Source organism: Platalea leucorodia (assembly GCF_965183815.1).
Source record: "Platalea leucorodia genome assembly, chromosome: Z".
NCBI lineage: Eukaryota > Metazoa > Chordata > Aves > Pelecaniformes > Threskiornithidae > Platalea > Platalea leucorodia.
In genome coordinates, this window is record NC_138858.1 from 33,027,082 (window position 1) to 33,046,671 (window position 19,590).

Genomic DNA, 19,590 nt, shown 5'->3' on the forward strand with positions numbered 1-19,590 from the left:
ATACAACTTTCTCTAAACCTCTACAGGGAGCTTTTATTTCCTTTTGCTACAATAAAACACTTTCTGCAGTGTAGCTCCACCAGAGCTTCTTGCTTTTGATTTTGTAAAAACTCCCTGCAATGTTTATCACTATGCGTGCTTGTCCTTTGCTAATAAACTAAGTCATGAACCTAATCCTCCTGTACAGAAACAAAACAACGTAACTGCAAACATAAAACAAGAAAATGGTGACCTTGTGGTACGCACTTTGTAGGGACAGGTTGGATTTGATTTATAAATCCAAAGTGTACAGAACTGCTTGCTTGAACCTACACAAATGTTTGTTGTTTTTTTAATGCTTTCATGTTTATGTGTTTTCAGAACCTTACCAACTATTTGAATACACATGCAGTACATACATGTTTTAAATTTCCAAAAGCAAGATTCACTAGATTTAAGTAGCATATGGGAATCACACATTACCTAAACAAAACCCACCAACACAGATAACTCCTCAAAGAAAGCTATGAAGAAATACTTGACAAACACTTTTGGTGCACAGAGCACTGCCAAATAGAAGCCATAACATCTGGCCACCTCTGGGATGAAGGTCTCCCTGAGACTTCAGTTAAACTTCAGCTAAACTTCTTGAGATTGATGAAAAATAAAAATGAAAGTGTGAGGGGATAATTTCCACTCTTCAAAGATAACTTGCACTGTGGAACTGAGAAAAGGTTATCTGGAGAAGCTACCTGAATAAACCGTCTATCCTCAAGAGGAAGTTTTTTTCAACATTTTAAACTCAAATTCTCTCTCTGCAAGATTTCTGCATGTATTTAATTCTTTCACACAAATTCTGTTCGTTGCTAGCTTACCTCCTGTTTGAGTGATGACTTGAATGTCACTAGAAAGTGGTCCATCCCCAACAGAAGTAAAAGCAAGAACCTTCACAGAGTATGTTTTCTGGGGTACCAGATTCCCAATAGTGGTAATATGGCTGTCAGCCACATTGTGCTTCATCCAACTGTTGACATGTTGAGTGGGGTCCATGGTATAATAAACTCTGTAACCTTGTATTTGTCCATTAGGTTCCTCAGGTTCTTCCCACTGTACCAAAATGGTGGTAGAGCTCAACATACGGGCCTGCACATTGCGTGGTGCACTTGAAGGTGCTTGCTCTGAAGTCCTTGTTGCTACAGGCTCACTGGGTGGCCCTCGCCCAATATTATTTACAGCAACTACGCGAAATTCATACTCTGAATATGGGCTTAGGCCAGCCACGCTATAGCGTGTTGTGGCCACCCCATCAATTTCTTTATATGGCTCCTCAGAGTTTTTGGGTTTGTGTTGGATTATGTAGTAAGAAACTGGCTCAGGGTTTCCAGAATCCCAAGTCAATGTTATGCTTGTCGCTGTGCTTTCTGTCACCACAGGTGTTCCAGGAGGTTTGGGTAAGGCTAAAGGTAAATGCCAAAAAACACAGTTAGCACTATGTAACAGTAGATATTAATTATTACAATAAGCAGCTTAAAAACCAAAACAAGCAACAACAACAACAAAAACAAAACAGGAAGATTGGAATGGAAAGAAGGTGTGATCTATTCAGAGCAAGCTTTTGGCAATTATGATTTACTACAGAAATCTATCAGAAAATCTTTGAGTTTTGTAGTGTAAGGTTTATTTGATATAAATTAATGATAGTGACTTTTGTAATAGATCCTGTAAACATATGCAGAAGAGGAATCTTATAAACAGACAGTGCACCATTACAGTTTAATTTTCAGATATTTTTGGAAACTCTGGTTTCCAGTTACTCAGTGAACATGATACTTGGACACCCAGCAACTCTAAAAATAAAAATGACTGGTTCTTAAAGGGTCCTGCTCTTGATAAGTATATGCAAGATTACAAGATCCATTATTTACTTGAAATGAAGGCTGGAAGCTAGACACAGGAGAATAATGGAACATTATGATTAACTTATTTATCAGTATTACTGCTGTCCGAATTTGTATTTTGTCTTATACCAGTGATTGGCTGGAATATTTACCCTCTTGATTTAAGAGGGTAAGAGGCATTTAGTCCCTTTCAGTGTAATATATTTGTTCAGAATATGGCAATGAATGAAAGAAAAGACTGAACTATGTCCAAATACATGTGCTTGGGATATACCTTTGACAGTTATCTGCGCTATTGCTTCTATAACACCAAGGGTAGACATAGCAACACAAGTATAGTTTGCGGACTGCCTGACATCATTAAGCTCAAGGACGTTCCTCCCTATTGGCATATCATCCTCAGGTGTCAAATCTTCTGCTCCTAGCATCCATTTCACATATGGCATTGGTGACCCCACCGCAACACACGTGATATTTACACTCCCGCCAGGCATGATCTCATGATTGGTGGGGGGGATAGAGAACCTCGGTGGGACCCGTCGAACTGGAACAAAACACAAAAAAAGGTAATAACATATACAAAAAAAGAAACTGAGTCTTCCATATGGACTACATGCAGTGTACAGACACAATTTAACGTGTTAACGTGTTATTCCGATCTGCCAGAATATATGTATAAAAGAAATACGAGACTAAACAAGAATTTTGTCTGCACACAATGTGAATTATTCTATATTTACTTGAGGATATTATTAGGCACATTCATACAAAGGCTGATTCAGACCTATTAGGGCCCCACAGTTAACTAACTACATACTAACAATACACAAACACCATGCAAAAGATATACACACGCGCGTGTGTGCGCACACACACGCGTGCATATATATATATGCGCGCTTTATATGCCCATATATATATATGCACAGAAGAAAACCGGAAGGTCAACAGCATGCTTGAGTTGATTACCAAAACCAACTTCAATGCTGCGTGCTTCCAGTTGATGTGAATAAATGTGCTAGGCCACATTGTCACATCACAGTCCTGGAACACATTTCCTACAGTACATTGAAAGTGCAATTTCATTTGCTTTCAGACTCAAAGTAGATGCAGCCTCAAGACCTCACACTACCACTGGAACAAACATAGAAAAAAAAATATATAATTACACACAGATACAAATATATATATATATATATATACACACACATATACATACATATATATACACACATATATAAATATAAATATATATATATATATGTATATAGTCACAGAAAGAAACTAGGCAAAGCCAGTACAAAGTACTGGATTTGGTCATGCAGGCAAGCAAATGACAGAATCAATAGAGAATCATGCTTAGGGAAATGTCTGAGTAAAAACTGCAGAAAGAAAAAGAACTCAAAAAGAATACATATTGGGTGAGGAAAGAAAACTTGAAAGAGATAGGGATAGGATAAGCTGACAGATACAGGAGTTTAAGAGAAGCATAAGAGTTTGAGGGAGAAGGGAATTAGATTAAGTTTAGGTGGTTAAAAAGCAACTGTTAGGAAGGGCCACTGGGAAAATAGCAGCACATTTAACATTCAGGATTCCACTATGCTCACAGTTAAGGGAAAGCAAAATAAGCTATAAGGATCAATAATATTAGACATTTCTGTATTGATAGCAAGGGGTGGCAACCTTAAACACATAGCAGGACATTGCACTAACTGAGTAGTTAATATTTAAGCAAACACAACACCGAGAAAATTACCAGGCAATAACAGATCAGTGTTCCTGCTTCAAATATTCTCAGTGGTGTGCACGTGTGGGGGAAGTGGAAGAGAGAGAGGTGGCTGAGAGAGGTAGGTTTGTATTTAGGCCTTTCACTGGGCAGCGTACTTGAAACTGTATTTATTTGGGTTTAATAGAGGCTAATCATTAAGATAGTTTTAATTCAGCAAAAATAAAAAGTAAAACAAAATACTATGAGTGAGTTTTTAAAAAAATAAGGAAAACTTCATTAGTCTGAAACCTTTCCACTGAGTTTGATTAAATTTCTGTGATCTATTATGGATTCAGAAGGGGCTTACTGCAATGGCCTCATGAGTGAATGACAGGCAGAAGGGGAACAAGCAGAGAGCAAAACATCCGTATGCGGCCAGTTCACAGAGGCCACACAAAGCAAGCAGCAGGCAATGAGGAATTTCTTGTATTGAATGCAATCCTTACAGACAGAGGAGAGTTTAGTCTTCATGCACGGGCTGTTTAGAAAAGCAACTGCTGAAACCATTCCTTCAAAAGCAGGCATCAGTATAAACAAGAAATTAAAAGGGAAGAAAAAGCAGGAACACTGACCAAGTTTACTAGACGTTAGTGTTAAAGCTAAAAAGGTTGCCATGCATCCAGGTGCATTCTCTCTTATCATGCACAACAGTTAGATACCAGCACTCATCAAAAGCCATGACCAGGGCATTCTCTGCTTAAACATAACATTAACGTAAAAAATGCCACAATGCAGCTACATTCATTTCATTTGTATTCTTTGTTATTGGTTTAATTAATAGTTTTGTAAGGTGGGTAAAAAGTAAAAAACACACCAACCTTCTCGCAGCTCTGAGGGATGTAGGGGGTTTGATGCAGAACACAATGAAATGAGGAAAGGAGAAAAACAAGGGAAACACAGAGAGAGTAAAAAGGCCATATCAAGGCTTTCAACTGCTACTTGAACATCTCTACTTGCTCTAATTAAACCTTCCTACCTCATCTTGAAAAGTTAGCATTTTCCACAGCTACAACGGTGTTAGAAACAATAGCTAGCATAATTTTGAAATTTTCCTTTGGATAAAAAGGTATACATGCCTCATGCAGTACAGGAGAGTCAGTATGTTGGAGGAGAAGAGAAAGAAAAAAAAAGATCAAATAACTTTCTATGGATGTCGTAACTATGAAATGTTTTCCTTTCTTTTTTTTTTTTTTTTTTTTAACTTAGCCAAAAGAGTCACACCATACGAAAACATACCAGGTAGATCGAAAAATCAGCTCTAAAAAAATTTCAAAATCAAGCTAGGTATTTTTGGTAAGGTCATCCACCCTACAGTAAAGTTTACAGCTGTTTATGGTTTTAGTCCTATTTCCCCCACCCATCCCCTTATACTGTAGACACACACACACACACACACATATATATACACATATGTATGTATGTATGTTATAGGCTTTGTTGTACAGAAAGCTACATCAACCAGCCGTTGGAAATACTGCCAGAAACAAAGCACTTCTTTCTAGTTGAACCAGAGGAATATTTTCATATGTTAAAAAAAATAAACCTTTTCTACTACTGTACAGAGGAATATAATTGTTTCCTTATTAATCATAGCTGTCATATAGACAGGTAATTTCTTAAAAAAATATAGCCAATTGACCACTATCATTATAAGGACTACACTCACAAGTCTTACACTAAAGATATATAAATATATATATATACATACATATATATAAAGAAGAAATAGAAAAGAAGAAAATACAGTTGTGCTCTGCATACATATTATTATAAAGTTAGAAGCTTTTCCTTTGCAATTACGCAGCAGAGGTCATGTAGGCATACACCTCAATGCCGTGGGGTTACACTCAGCTGATTAGTAGCACACCGAGCAGTCACCTCAGGAGTTTGAAAAGAAAAGCAAAACAAAACAAAAACCAATAAAAGAAAATAAATGCAAAGCACAATTTAACTTAATGCAGGAAAAATAGAAGTCAAGATGTAAAAATATAAATATACTTACAAACCTTAACCCACAGTGTAGACTGGACTCAAGAGTGCTTTAAAAGAACAAAACAAACCCCAAGCCTTTCCTCTACACTTTTAAATGAATTTTATGACTGACACATTTACCATGGCATTTTGATTATTACAGTGGTAACTGCATAGATCCTGGAAGTATCTTAGCCCTGAACCTGAATGAAGAGTGGATGCCAGGGTTATGTCATTCCTACCTCTGACATATAGATTGGCAGGGGCAGAATAGCGTGTACCCGCACTGTTGGTTGCAACACACTCATATTTGCCTTGGTCAGATTCTTCACTCAGTTCAATTTGGAGTGCACCTGTATGAATATAAAATACATTGCCAAAGAGACGGTCAGAGAAGGCTTTTTATATCCATAACAATACACCGCTTAACAATATGAAAAGCTTGTATGCGAAGGTCCACTCAACGTCGGTTCATTTTCTTGCTAAGGTGCACAGACAGAAAATGATGCAATGAAAAAAACAAGGAGATTATTTTTTTCACATCATCAGTGCTAGCACAAGAAAACAATTTGCATTTGGCAAAAAAAAACCCTCTTTAAACAATACTCTTTCCTAAACCATTAAAATGAAGATGGGTGAGACTGCTTCAAGGAAGAATGGCTTTTGAATAAAACAAAAGAGATTAAGTAGTTGGGTCATTATATTTTTTTAATTTTTATTTCACTGTTTCAATCTAGTAACGAAAGTAGCACAAAAGGTGGTACTCGTAAAAAAGGCAGGACAGGCTTCAAGAAATCTTCTGCTGAAGAAAGCCAAAAATGTGCAGCAAGAACAAAAAGGCTGCTTGAAGTGAAAAAAAGAAACTGCATTAGTAATTTATAATTATCAAAATATTCTTTTAAAGAAACAAAACTCCCTTAAGACATGCAGATCGGTAAGAAAAGAAAGACAGTTTGCCGCAACTTACAATCTTAAAGTACGTTTGCTGAAAAACAAAGAGCAGTTGAATTAGAAGACAAAAAAGTTAAAAAGCATGGTCTACATCAACAAGGAAGAACCAACCAACCACTGCTGAGGACCATAGGAGGGCCCCCCCCAAGACACCCATCAAAATCCACAAGTGGGATTAGCAGTGTGGTGTCACAAAACCCAAGAAAAATACAAAACAAGAATTACAAAAGAAGTAAACAGTTTTGCCAGAGTATCAAAAACCAACAATACCACATACCACCAAGAATAATAAGTCATTAACCTTTCATTTCCAAAGCCTGTAGACTAGAAGATCCAAAAATCCAGAGGTGAGAGAACTCCAAGAAAAAGAAAACAAAAAAAAACAACAAAGGGGAAAAAAAACCATTTCTTTAATTTTTTAGGGGGGGACACATCATTTTCAACTTTACGAAGTTAAAAGAAAAAAAAGGATTGAAGAAGAACAAAAATAAAAACCTTTTATGAAAGATAAGACAAAAAGAAGATAGTCCATGTTGTCTTCTGCATGTCTGCTACTGTTCTCCAGACCATCTTGGCTTTGGTCCAGGACAAGAACAGCTAAGGAAGAAAAAAAATGATCTTTTTTTGCTCCAGTTGGACAAAAAAAAGAGGAAGGAAAAAAAAAGAAAAAAAAAAGAAGAAAAAGAAGAAGAAGAAAAAGAAGAAGAAGAAGAAGAAGAAAAAGAAAAAAGAGGGACAAATGGTACGCTGTGACTGGGCTATGGCCAGAAGACCTGGATATGCTTTCTTTGAAGCATATCACAAAACAAATTATCGTTTCTTTTTTTTTTTTTTTCCAATGAACAAACAGAAAAGGGAAAGGAGAAGGGAGTGTGCAGAAAGAAAGGTCACAATATGAGAGTCACTGATCATAACCAAACAGGACAAAGGTAAAAAAAAGTCAGATGATAGACATTTCTGTGGTTTGTTGTTTGTTGTGTTTTTTTTTTTTTTTTTCCTTAGGAAAAAAAAAAAAACAAAACAGGACAAAGATGAGAGGGATGAAAGGACAGAAAGAATGAGTAAGATCATTCTGTGAACGTTAGTTCAGCACTCTTACCTCTTATTGGTGTACCACCTGGGTGGATAATATGAATGCAAATAAGATTAGAAAGAAGAAGCATTAGTACGAGAAGAAGGAGGCTAGGGCTTTGGAAGAAGAATCAAATTAGATTTACAGAATTAAATAAGGTCTTAAGAGAAACTTGAATTACTATACTGTTAAAACAGGAATATATTCGTATTATCAGGTTATAAAAGCAAGTTGCATTGTACCACAAAGGGCAAAGGCTACAATTGGCTGCATTGCCGTTCTCAGAGTAGCATCTGAGTTCTTAGATGTTTGGTTATATAGGGTTAGATATATATCGAATATGCCTCAAATACTTAAAGGAAACTTTACAATACTGTACTTATGACATAGTTTAGGAAAATATTGGAAATTCTATTTAAATATATATATATAAATCTATATATATATAAAAAGAGGATACACTGAAGGCTATCTCAAAACAAACACTGTAGTTTAGGCTGGATTATGGCATTTACTGTTCTACAGCTATGTGATACGTGTACTGTTTCTTTTAGGTGTTGCTATGACTGATAAGACAACATTTCTGTGGAGGTGTGCGTGTGCGGCACTATAGGGATCTTGTGACTACACTGACTGTTAGTAAAATGCATGCCATGCATTTTAAGAATAATAATAGTAATCATATAATCATAATCATAATAATCATAATATTCTGAATATGGAAATTAGTGGGGGTGAAGTGCGCTTCAGAACTAAGCACTTACCAATAGATTCTGGAGATTTAAATACGGAGAGAAGAAAGACAGCATAAAAATATTATTATATTCCTTATAATTTGGTACAAAGTTTTCAGTTAAAGCTTTATATACTAAATCATCTATGTCACATGTGAAAAATTAATTCTTAATTTACATTAACAGAAGGTTAATTTACACAGTTCTGCTGACAACAAGCAAAAAGTCAGTTAACAAGACGATTTAACATCACAGGACAGGTCAAAAGCTGAGAATTCTGGGAAGACACGTGATTAAACAACTTAGATTCTACAACGATATCTACTACAATTGCCAAAGAAAAAAGCTCATTATGTCCCAATTATCTTATTTAGGGATAAGCTTTAAACTTTGTAAATTTAGGGTTTTGTTTTGGTTTTTTTTAATCTAAAGAGAGCAAAAGAATAAACTAGGGCAGGAGGAGAGTGAAAGAACTGCTAGGGAGGTGCAAGGGGCAAAGAGAGAGAGAGCAGCAAAAGCTGGATTCTACACCAAAAGCAGACTTCTGTAGATCCAGAAAATGTAGGATTCATAAAGCTTTAGCGTGGGCGCACACTACTGTGGCTAAATGTGTTGGAAAAATGCTCAGCCAGCAAAAAGAATTTATTCCATAGATTACCCAAGGATTTCTTTTCTTTTCTTTTTTCTTTTTTTTTTTTTTTTTTCTAAATTTTCTTTTTAAGGTATAATTGTGCATGGGAAAAAGTATTGTGTTTTATCTGTTTGTGAGAGGAAAGAAGATGTGTCCAAACTGGCTAATCTTTAGTGGAGTCAAATGTGGAAAAGACAGCACAAAACACATTTTAAATTTTAATTGAAGTGTCTAATGCAGGCTTTGGTTTTGATGAATATAACCATTGGTACTCCTTGCAATTTCTGAATGAAGTCCAATGTTAAAATAAATTTGTTAAAAAAAAATAAAAAGGAAAGAAGAAAGAAAGAGGAGAAAATGGATCCGTCAAGTACTGCAAAAAGCAGTAAAGAAAAAAATTATCAAAAAGTACAGTCACAGCAGTGAGCAATGTGGAGTAAACAGAAGCTGCAAAACACAGAGACAGACTCTAGAAAAGGCTATGACAACATCACAGACATGGACAACACACTCGGTAACACGGAAAAGAGGAGGAAGAGAAATTATTACCTATAAGTAAAAATTAAAAAAAAAAGGAAGAGAAAAAAAAGAAAGAAAAGGTGAGAGAGAACATCTCTGGGCATTAGTGGAAACAGTAACAAGACCCTACCTGAGCGTAACTGCTTGATGCGGCCATTGTTGTTGCTTGTGTCAACAGGTAAGAAATCTTTGAACCAAGTTATTTCGGGATCAGGATTGCCACTGGCTGCACATAGCATGGTAGCTGTACGAGTTCGTTCAACCACCTTCAGCTGTGGGCCCATATCAATGGTGGGGAAACCTCGGGGAATTTGATCCTCTGCAAAAGAAATGTACGATTTGAAGAATTTCACATCAGTTATGTAGTAACTCATGAAAGTCCCAATCACTACCCTGCTTAACATTCAAGGGTCCCCTAATTGTTTGTATGCAAGGAATTCATGCAAAAACCAGATACTCAGGCAGTATTTTGGGTAACTTACAGTGATCAAAATGCTGATACAAAATAGAAAGTTCATAAAAAAGTGGCCACAGACTTTATACTTACTTGTGAAATGCATTAAATTGGCAGAGATACTGTATGTGGTGCATAATCATCAGACTCCCACTATGCTACTTTACAACACTGATGTTGCTCTGCTAGCGTGAGTCCTTATTATTTTACGTGAAATATTGAATTCCTTGTCAACAACAGGGAAAAACCCTTTTCTTTACATGAGACAAGTACACAAGGAAGTGTGATCACACAGTATAGGATCTGGCCAGGGACGCAGGAGACCCAAGTTATATTTCTTGCTTTTATCATTATTACCTATGTGCTGCTGGTCTTAACATTTAATGTCCCTGTGCTTCAGTTGTCCATCTGTAAGATGGGTATGATAGCGCTTTACTGCTACAGAGAAGTGCTATGAGGATGAATGCATTGCAAGACTGCACAGCACTGAGAAACTCTAAACATTGGAGCTATGCAGATATCAAAGTTAAAGTGACAGGACATTCATAATGATCTTGAATGGGGACCACTGTGTCAACTAAAAGACTCAGACATGGTCAAAAATCCTCAACCTAGTGCAGTCAATAGTGAAATATTAAGAAATACTGAACAAGAGCAATTTGCCTTGTTAAGATGATACATGCTAGCAAGTAACACTGGAAGCACAGTGGGATAAGGCAATTCCTCAGAAATCAAGTTAGCATAGGTAAAATAATCTATTTTAATTACATCATCTTGCTCTTCGTTTCCATTATAATGGCAAAAATATTTTTATTGCAAAATAATTGCTATTATTTCAGTTCAAAAAGGACAAGCAAAAAAAAAAGAAAGAAAGAGGATCAATACTAACTGTAAAACACATCTTATTAAATGCCTTGATTGGTGGTTACTGACATGCAATTGATTAAGGCATAAAATTAACTTAGAAGAAATTGTTCAATGTCAACGCTCTTTCATGAAAAATGTGTCATATTTTCAAATAGTTACAGGGAAGTCTTCAGACTTTTCTGAAAAATGTATAGCAAGCAAGTACATCCTATAAAATTTTGCAGTTCCTGGGGTCTGGTGTTGTCCACGAACTACTTAATTGCTTGCAATACCAATGCACATAGATACTACTCTGGTATAGTAAATGCAATTCTCCACTAAGTTTGCATAAGTCTTCAGAGCTAGTATTGCTACCAATCAGTGGTTAAGTGTCAAATCCTTCAAAAGCTATAGGCTTTTCCCAAAGAAAGGTATGTTTTATGTCTGTTTATAAACATAAAGTCTTTACTTTGGGAGTAACTGACAAGATTTGACTTGTGACACAGAACAGGATTTTTATGACCTGACCTTTCCTTTCCTACTTGGCTCATACAGAAAACCCTGGAGTCCCTTTTGCAAATACGTAAGTGTAAAACAAAGATAATCTCTCTTGAATTCTAATAGGATGGCGTAGTAAAGAGCTTTCCTTTCTTATTTTTAATAAGGGTAATTAAATTCCATCCATCCCCCTTATGCATAGAATCTCTTTGAATGAATGCTCTTCATGAAATTTTCATGAGACACATCACAATGTAACAGATTCAAATAGCCAGAACTGGTATATTTTTGACAGTTGCGGCTTGTTTCCAATCTGGCTTTCAGGTATTTGGCAATGAAACCCAATATTCAACATAAAATGGACCAGGGAAATAATGAAATTTCTAATTGGAGTGCTTATCACAGTGGATTTAAGATGACAATTTTAAGTTTTTAAGATGATAATTGCTTTTTTTCTCTCTAGGTTTATTAGTGATTTGTACAAAACTGCCTTTACACTTTGATGATACCAAGTTTGACAGATCATCAAACACACTGTGCAAGAGAGCTGAGCATCAAATCAGTGAACAACTGTCTCTCAACCACAGTAAGAGAAAAGTAACTATTAGAAAATTTTGATATACTGGTAGCTCTACAATTTTACATGAGGTGAAAAGAAAAATATTTTTTACTGCTCATTAATATGCTCATTAGGCTCTAAACCATAGTATATACCACAGTTCCCTATTAATATTCAGTTCTAGTGAATTAGCTTCCAATTCATCAACAATTTAAATCAGACTTGACCTTCTCAAAGCCATTTGGTACTATCATTTTGAGAGGCCATTAAAGGGCAGATTTCTCTGTCCTTGTGCTTAGTGAGTCATACACATAATACATATTTTGTTTAGGATGACAGATACAAGAGATTTAGAAATAGAGCACATTCTTTGGATTTGTTAGGTGTCTCAACAGTGCTGCATTCCATTACTGGCATTAAGAGAATGCCTTTAGTGCTGTGCTAGTACCATTTCCAATCGCTGAAAGAGCTCTACAAATGTTATTTTTCACCAAATGTATCATCTGAACAACATAGAGAGGCAGTTACAAAGGCTGGTTACCACATGAACCCTTAAGAGAGAATGACACAAAACGGCCTTGCCTTGTTTCCCATCGTGGTTGTTCTCAGTATTTCTAAATTGTCTCTCTATGTATTCAGTCTGTTGGACATTGCTTATCTGTAAACAATGTCCTTGAGATTCCTACCTCTGCTGCCACTTTTGTCAAAGTGGTAATTGCTTCCCTTCCAAGCAACATGTATGGAAAAAGTACATTAAACTCTACATTCAGATTTCAGTATAAGTAAACCTACAGACATTGTCCAATGCATATTTCCTATGTTGCTGCACCTGTCTTAGAAGTAAGCCTGCCCTCACAAATGCAACAGCATCTAGAGTGGAGACCCAAACTCAGCTTTCATGTGTAAACAGTAATTTTGATGGACTGGTATCTTGAAAATACCAACAAATTAAATTATGGTCTACCAAAAAGAAACCATACTTACCTTTAAGAATATCTACAGAAAAAAACCTCTGAACATAGCCGTGCCGCAACAATGTATCATAAACTCTGTTCTGTTCGTCCTTTGACTGCGTTTTCTCTCATCTTAAAGGAAACAGTGTGCTGTTGCAATCTCTCTTTTTTAAATGACATAATTCTTTCATAAGATTTCAGGAACTTCCCAAGCTACGTCTGAAGTACTGTCAAGCCTATGTATATACAAAAGCTGAATCCAAAGAAGGAAGAGGATTTCATCCAAATCCAGTACAATGGATTTGGCTCTTCATGATAAACCTACCGACATGTACAACACAGCTAAACGAAGAGAAAAACAGTGATCATTCAGCGTTTGTGCCACACCTTCTTAACATTTTGACTACTTTTCCTGTAAAAAGCTACTTTCAGATCATGTCTAGGCCCTGCTGGCAGCAAGAGTGGCAGGTTTTAGAAACAGATTGGGTCTTAAAGTCTTAAATTATTCATAGCTACCTTGCTGAATCACTTTGGCAATCAGCACCAGTCGACATGAAAATATTTCTGTTAAGTATTTCGTACCACATTAACTATTTGCATCATTTAAACATCCATGTTCCAGAATATCCATATTAACCTGTAGTTAAATCTGTGTAATCTGCCTAACTAAAATACATACCAAAAGTGTTTCACTGTGCTCTTAAAAAATATTATCCTATTTGAACCAATTATTCTCATTGCGGAAATGCAGGGTGGTTCTCCATTCTATTCAGGAAGAAAAAAAATCTATTTCAAGATTCACTGATAGCTTTGCCACAGGCAAATTTTAGTCATTCTGTAGCTCACAGAATAAAAAGGCACACATGGAGTATTCCCAGAATACACTATAGATACTGAAGATAAACTGCTGCAATAAAGTTTATTATTTCAAAGAACAGTGTAAATAAAGCTTTTATTTTCACTATTCCAGATGGCAGCAGCATATAATTTGCACTGTTTTGACATCATGACCGTATTATTCAAAATCACTCTTCCTGCAACTGAACTGAACGCACAATTGAGAACAGTAAAACCAAAGAGAGTAGGGGAGGGAGTAAAATCAACATTTTGCAGCAAAGTTGGTATTCTGCACTATTATTGAAGAACTATGCATATGAATAAATTGAAAAATAAAAACAAAGCTGTTTTTAGTTACACATAAAAGACTAATTTGGATTTGAAAGATGTAAAGCATCAGAAAAGTGCCAGTTAATAAATATTATTCCTATTGAAATACTTTACAAGGTAAATTTTGCCAAAAAGGTAATTATGAACACACAATAAATTGTTTTCCCAGGGTCCTTTGTTCAAAGCTGCTATATACAGATAGATACTTTTACTTAGTGGTGCTGTAAGTCAGTAAAGGAGAGTAATGGCTACACTGTAAGAACAGATCTAGGTTGGGATTTGTCTTAAATTTCATGCACTTATACCACAAAAAGAAAGGCAATTAGACATTGATAAGATGATCAGAGACTCACTAACAGTTAGTAAATATTCAACAAGAGAACAGTTTCCCATACCATCCCACTATGCATTTAGAAATATATTGAAGATATATTAATATATTCATATATTGAAGACATGTGCAAAGCACTTTTGACGCAGAAGAAAACAAATTTGTTTAGTAGCTCTGTATGCAATTACCCTGCAAATTGCAAAGTAATGTCTATATAACAGAACATAGAGCCACTTAGACTGAATTATCATTTGTATGAATGTTGAAGCAGCAATTTCACATTGCATTAAGTCGGTTAACATTCATTGTTACTAGCATTTAGCCTTAAATAAGTTCTCTGTTTTAACAAATGAGTGCATTGAGCCTTCGAAATTACGTATCTTCATAAGGACATGAAAATGGGAAAAGGAATTTGCACCTTTTGGCAGTTCTCAAAATCTGCTAAATTAACACTGTGCATAGTGAGCTCTTTCCAAAGTGACGGGTCTCATTCATGTGAACAATGAAATACCTCTCACCCTCTTTTAAGAATGATGTTCTGAACGACAAGAATCAACACTTGGGAGAGTCATCCATCACTCATATGAAAACACAGGCCTCAAAATAAGGGTTTATTCTCACATTTGCACTCAGGCACTGTCATAGCTTATAGCACAGCGTATCATCTGAACACCATACAGCCAAATTTGGTTATGACTGAACTTTTGGATATCTGTTCTGCTTACTGGGAATGGAAAGGGAAATACAAAAGGCCATTTCCTAAAAAAAAAAAAAAAAAAAAAAAAAAAAAAAAAAAAGTAGGGAATCGAAGAATCCCTGCCAGATGTCCCTTCTCTAACATAAAGAGAGAACTCAGCCAGAGTTATGGTAATGAAACAAAAGCAGAGAATGTGAAGTGGCGTTTTAAGTCAGCGTATCATATATTTAGGAAAAGACACACTAAACTTCTGAAGCTGAGAAGATACAGCATCTCGCGTATTTCCACATGCAAATGTTCACAAGAACAAAACTATGTATTTCGCACTGGTGAATAAAAGACAAGAGGATGGCAAAGGGCAGCGATATGAATTTCCGTGATTACCATTTCTAATTTGAGGCTTAGTTTCCAGACAGGGTTAGGATTTAGATTACACTAAATCAGGGTTAAACTGGGGCTTGCCAAGAATGAGGATTAGGAAAATGCGTGATTGCTCTATCTAGTCAATATTTTTAACATAGTAATATTTGTGTGTTTACATCCTCCTTACTTTAATTTGAAAAATAAAGGGGAAAGAATAACAGTAGTGCAGTGATGGCAGTCTTTGCTTTAAGCTTTAATTTTTCACATCACACACAGTCTTATGGCGCAGTAAATAATGAGATCAGCAGCAGGTTCGTATGTACACCTGAGCTCACTTCTCATGTTAGTAGTCTGAATATACAGATTGGTCCAGAACACATAAAGGCATTCTTTTCTTTTTCTTCCCCTCCTTTCTACTCATTAATACTCTGTGTTAAAATATTGGTATTAGTAAATATATATGACACTTTTTACAAGTAATTACCTTATATTCATTCTTAAGTATAAAGCAATAAATCATCACCATAAAGTTGTAACATACTAATTTGAACTGAGAAGGAGCACAAGCATCTTGTTTTTGCTTAACCAAAGAGGACAAGAAAGAAAAAGTGAGCAGTCTGGCAAAGGAGCTGTCAGACCATATAGTCCCCTTCTCCCTCCTTCCTCCCCATTTGCACTACATGTCTAAACCTGTGCCTAAACCTAAAGGAGTGATAATACTGCCTAAGACAGTGAAACGAACTCAGCTTGTGATCACGACCATTTCTGTTACTGATGTTACAAAGCTTTCAATGAGTTATTTCCTCAATGCCATAATCTTACTGAATACTTTTTAATGCAGCCTACATACTCTGCAGCCCAAACTGACAAGTATAAATTACACTAACTCCATTAATGTCACAGCTGCAAAATTTAAGAACCCGACAAAGGAACTGTAGTGGGAAAACTATCAACTTTGTTTAAGCCTTGTTTTCAAAGGAGAATAATACTATTATTTTTTGCATTTCTAGCTCAGCATCAAATGTGTGCATTTTAGAAAGAGAAAGGGTATGACTTTCACTTTGATAAATGGGTAGAAAGGTGCTCCAGAAGGCCTACAGTTTCGTCCCTTAGCAGAAAGAAATACGGAATAAGGGTGATGAAATTGTATCCCTCAAGTTTTAACAAAAGATGCTTGGATCAGGACATTAAAAGTACTTTTGGTGCAGTGAATTAAACAGTAAGTTATTCAAGGTAGAGGCTATGCATTCCAACTGCTTTTTATGGTGCCTGGCACAACAGTGCACCCATACAGATGTAGCAATTTGGATGTTATTGCAGTATTTCAATAAATAGCAAACATAATGATGAATAACAAACAATAAAAGTGCTATTATTGTTGAAGAGAATGAGAAAAAAAGAGGTATGTTGTCAGAACAGACAATGAACTCTGGAAAAATGCAGTTGAAGAGGATATCCCCTGAAACTCAGTATTACTGAGCATTACACTAATGTTACTAGTACAAAATATGCACAGTTTTTCTACATCTAATGCAGCATTCATCTTCATTGTTCTGAAGAGCATGCTTAAAATGTTCATAACATTACTACAGGTAGGTAACTGTCAAAAAAATAATAGATACAGTAGCTTCGTATGACAAGGTGACCCGCTAAGTGGATGAGGGGAAGGCTGTGGATGTTGTCTACCTGGACTTCAGTAAGGCCTTGGACACAGTCTCCCACAGCATTCTCCTGGAGAAGCTGGCTGCTCACGGCTTGGATGGGTGCACTCTGTGCTGGGTTAAAAACTAGCTGGACGGCCAAGCCCAGAGAGTGGTGGTGAATGGAGTCAAATCCAGTTGGCGGCCGGTCACGAGTGGTGTTCCCCAGGGCTCAGTATTGGGGCTGGTCCTGTTCAACATCTTCATTAATGATTTGGATGAGGGGATTGAGTGCACCCTCAGTAAGTTTGCAGATGACACCAAGTTGGGTGGAAGTGTCGATCTGCTGGAGGGTAGGAAGGCCCTGCAGAGGGACCTGGACCAGCTGGATCGATGGGCTGCGGCCAACTGCATGAGGTTCAACAAGGCTAAGTGCCGAGTCCTGCACTTGGGTCACAACAACCCCATGCAACGCTACAGGCTTGGGGAGGAGTGACTGGAGAGCTGCCTGGTGGAAAAGGACCTGGGGGTGCTGGTTGACAGCCATGTGAACATGAGCCAGCAGTGTGCCCAGGTGGCCAAGAGGGCCAATGGCATCCTGGCTTGTATCAGGAATAGTGTGGCCAGCAGGACCAGGGAGGTGATAGTGCCCCTGTACTCGGCATTGGTAAGGCTGCACCTCGAGTACTGTGTTCAGTTTTGGGCCCCTCACTACAAGAAGGACATTGAGGTGCTGGAGTGTGTCCAGAGAAGGGCAATGAAGCTGGTGAAGGGTCTGGAGCACAAGTCTTATGAGGAGTGGCTGAGGGAGCTGGGGTTGTTTAGTTTGGAGAAGAGGAGGCTGAGGGGAGACCTTATTGCTCTCTACAACTACCTGCAAGGAGGTTGTAGCAAGGTGGGGATCGGTCTCTTCTCCCTAGTAATGAGTGATAGGAGGAGAGTAAACTGCCTCAAGCTGTGCCAGGGGAGGTTTAGGTCAGACATTAGGAAAAACTTCTCCACCGAAAGGGTGGTCAAGCATTGGAACAGGCTGCCCAGGGAAGTGGTTGAGTCTCCATCCCTGGAGGTATTTAAAGAACAGATAGATGTGGTGCTCAAGGACATGGTATAGATGAACGTGGCAGTGTTAGGTTAACGGTTGGACTCAATGATCTTAAGGGTCTTTTCCAACCTTTACGATTCTATGATTCTATTTTTGTGGTTTGATTTTTTTTTTTAAAACGTTTTTCCACCACTATGAACACATGACTATCAATTAAGAAAATGCTGGATGAAACAAGGAAGATGTAAGACAACAAAGCAATGCGTTAAATCATGTACTCCTAAAATTTATGAGCAAAAGACAGAATCCGAAGTGCTGGCAAATGTTAAAACACATGGAATCTTTGAACCTCTATGAATCTTCAACAGAAGCTAGAAAGTATATTTCCTTTATGAGTGGACGGTTAAGTTCTTCCCTGGTGGCCTGGCTACAGAGGGAACAGGTGTGCTCTAGACCTCACTCTTCCTCTTCCTAAATATGAGGGAGGTATCCCTCACACCTCTCGTGTCCACCTATGGCAACATTCTGTCTCTCACAGATACTGAGAAGATGCCTAGGGATCTGTTAGCAGGGAAGGACAGGCGTACGAGAAGAGAAAAGAATAGATATGAACTTCTTTTTTGCTTGGGGTAAGTTTTACCAGTTAAGTCGAAATAGCTTTGAGGAAGTGTCCAGACAAGGAAATTAAGAGAGTATTTTCTTCTGGCGGAAACACAGCCATTCGCTTCTGTTTGGAAGAATACAGAAGAGCTTTCTCTGTAACAGAGGACACACATGGCTTAAAACCCAGATTTCTTGCAGCTCTGTGCCCAAGTGCAATAATTACTGCTGTCTGATAAATACCCTTTAATGAGTATGGAGTTACACAGCAGAACCTCATATTAACACTTAATAGTATGCATGTGGATGAGCACATGTATGTAGTAACATAGAAACGTTACTATTTCTAAAGCCTAAGGCAGCCAAAACCTCAAGGTTTTCATGTCAGAAAGACTCACAAGTTCATGACATCACACAGTTTTGCTACGGATTATTTCGCCCCCAAAACCCAATGTGGCCTGAGACTTCGACTTCTACCTGAAATTTTGCTGCTGCCCTAATCTGAAGTAAATGGGACTCGTCTGGCGTTTAACATGTTTCATGTTGTAACAGGAAGCACTGTTTTCATAGATGACAGATAACGTCTGTACTCTGAGTTATTACGTGGAAGAAAATACTCAACATCCCGTCATGCTTTCTAGCATGGCGGAGGCCTGCCTCCGAAGCAGGCACAGAGGGTCTGGTGATGCAAGGCAGTGCTTGCTCTGATCCACTGAGAGCTAGCACTTGCGTTCTTCCAAAGCATTTTTCACAATAATAATCATATGGCCTTCAAATAGCTATTGTGAACTGTTGTGAACTGAACTGAGCAAACTCAAGCAGGCTTTCTGGAAGACTGAAGGAGAGAGATGTACTTTAAACATGACACTTTCATATTTGTCTAGCAACAGCAGCTAATATTTCTCATGGAACTGTAA

General features: G+C 37.3%; 1 protein-coding gene across 1 annotated transcript in view; it reads right to left on the minus strand.

The window, feature by feature from the left end:
• Nucleotides 1-19,590, minus strand: part of PTPRD (protein tyrosine phosphatase receptor type D) — a gene marked incomplete at both ends in the record, with an annotated part of 284,855 nt that overhangs the window by 126,833 nt on the left and 138,432 nt on the right. Inside the window, 5 exons of the mRNA XM_082335622.1 lie at nt 855-1,436; nt 2,152-2,421; nt 5,859-5,969; nt 7,667-7,684; nt 9,654-9,842. Coding sequence (XP_082191748.1) covers nt 855-1,436; nt 2,152-2,421; nt 5,859-5,969; nt 7,667-7,684; nt 9,654-9,842 — 1,170 coding nt within the window. The remainder of the gene's footprint in view (nt 1-854; nt 1,437-2,151; nt 2,422-5,858; nt 5,970-7,666; nt 7,685-9,653; nt 9,843-19,590) is intronic.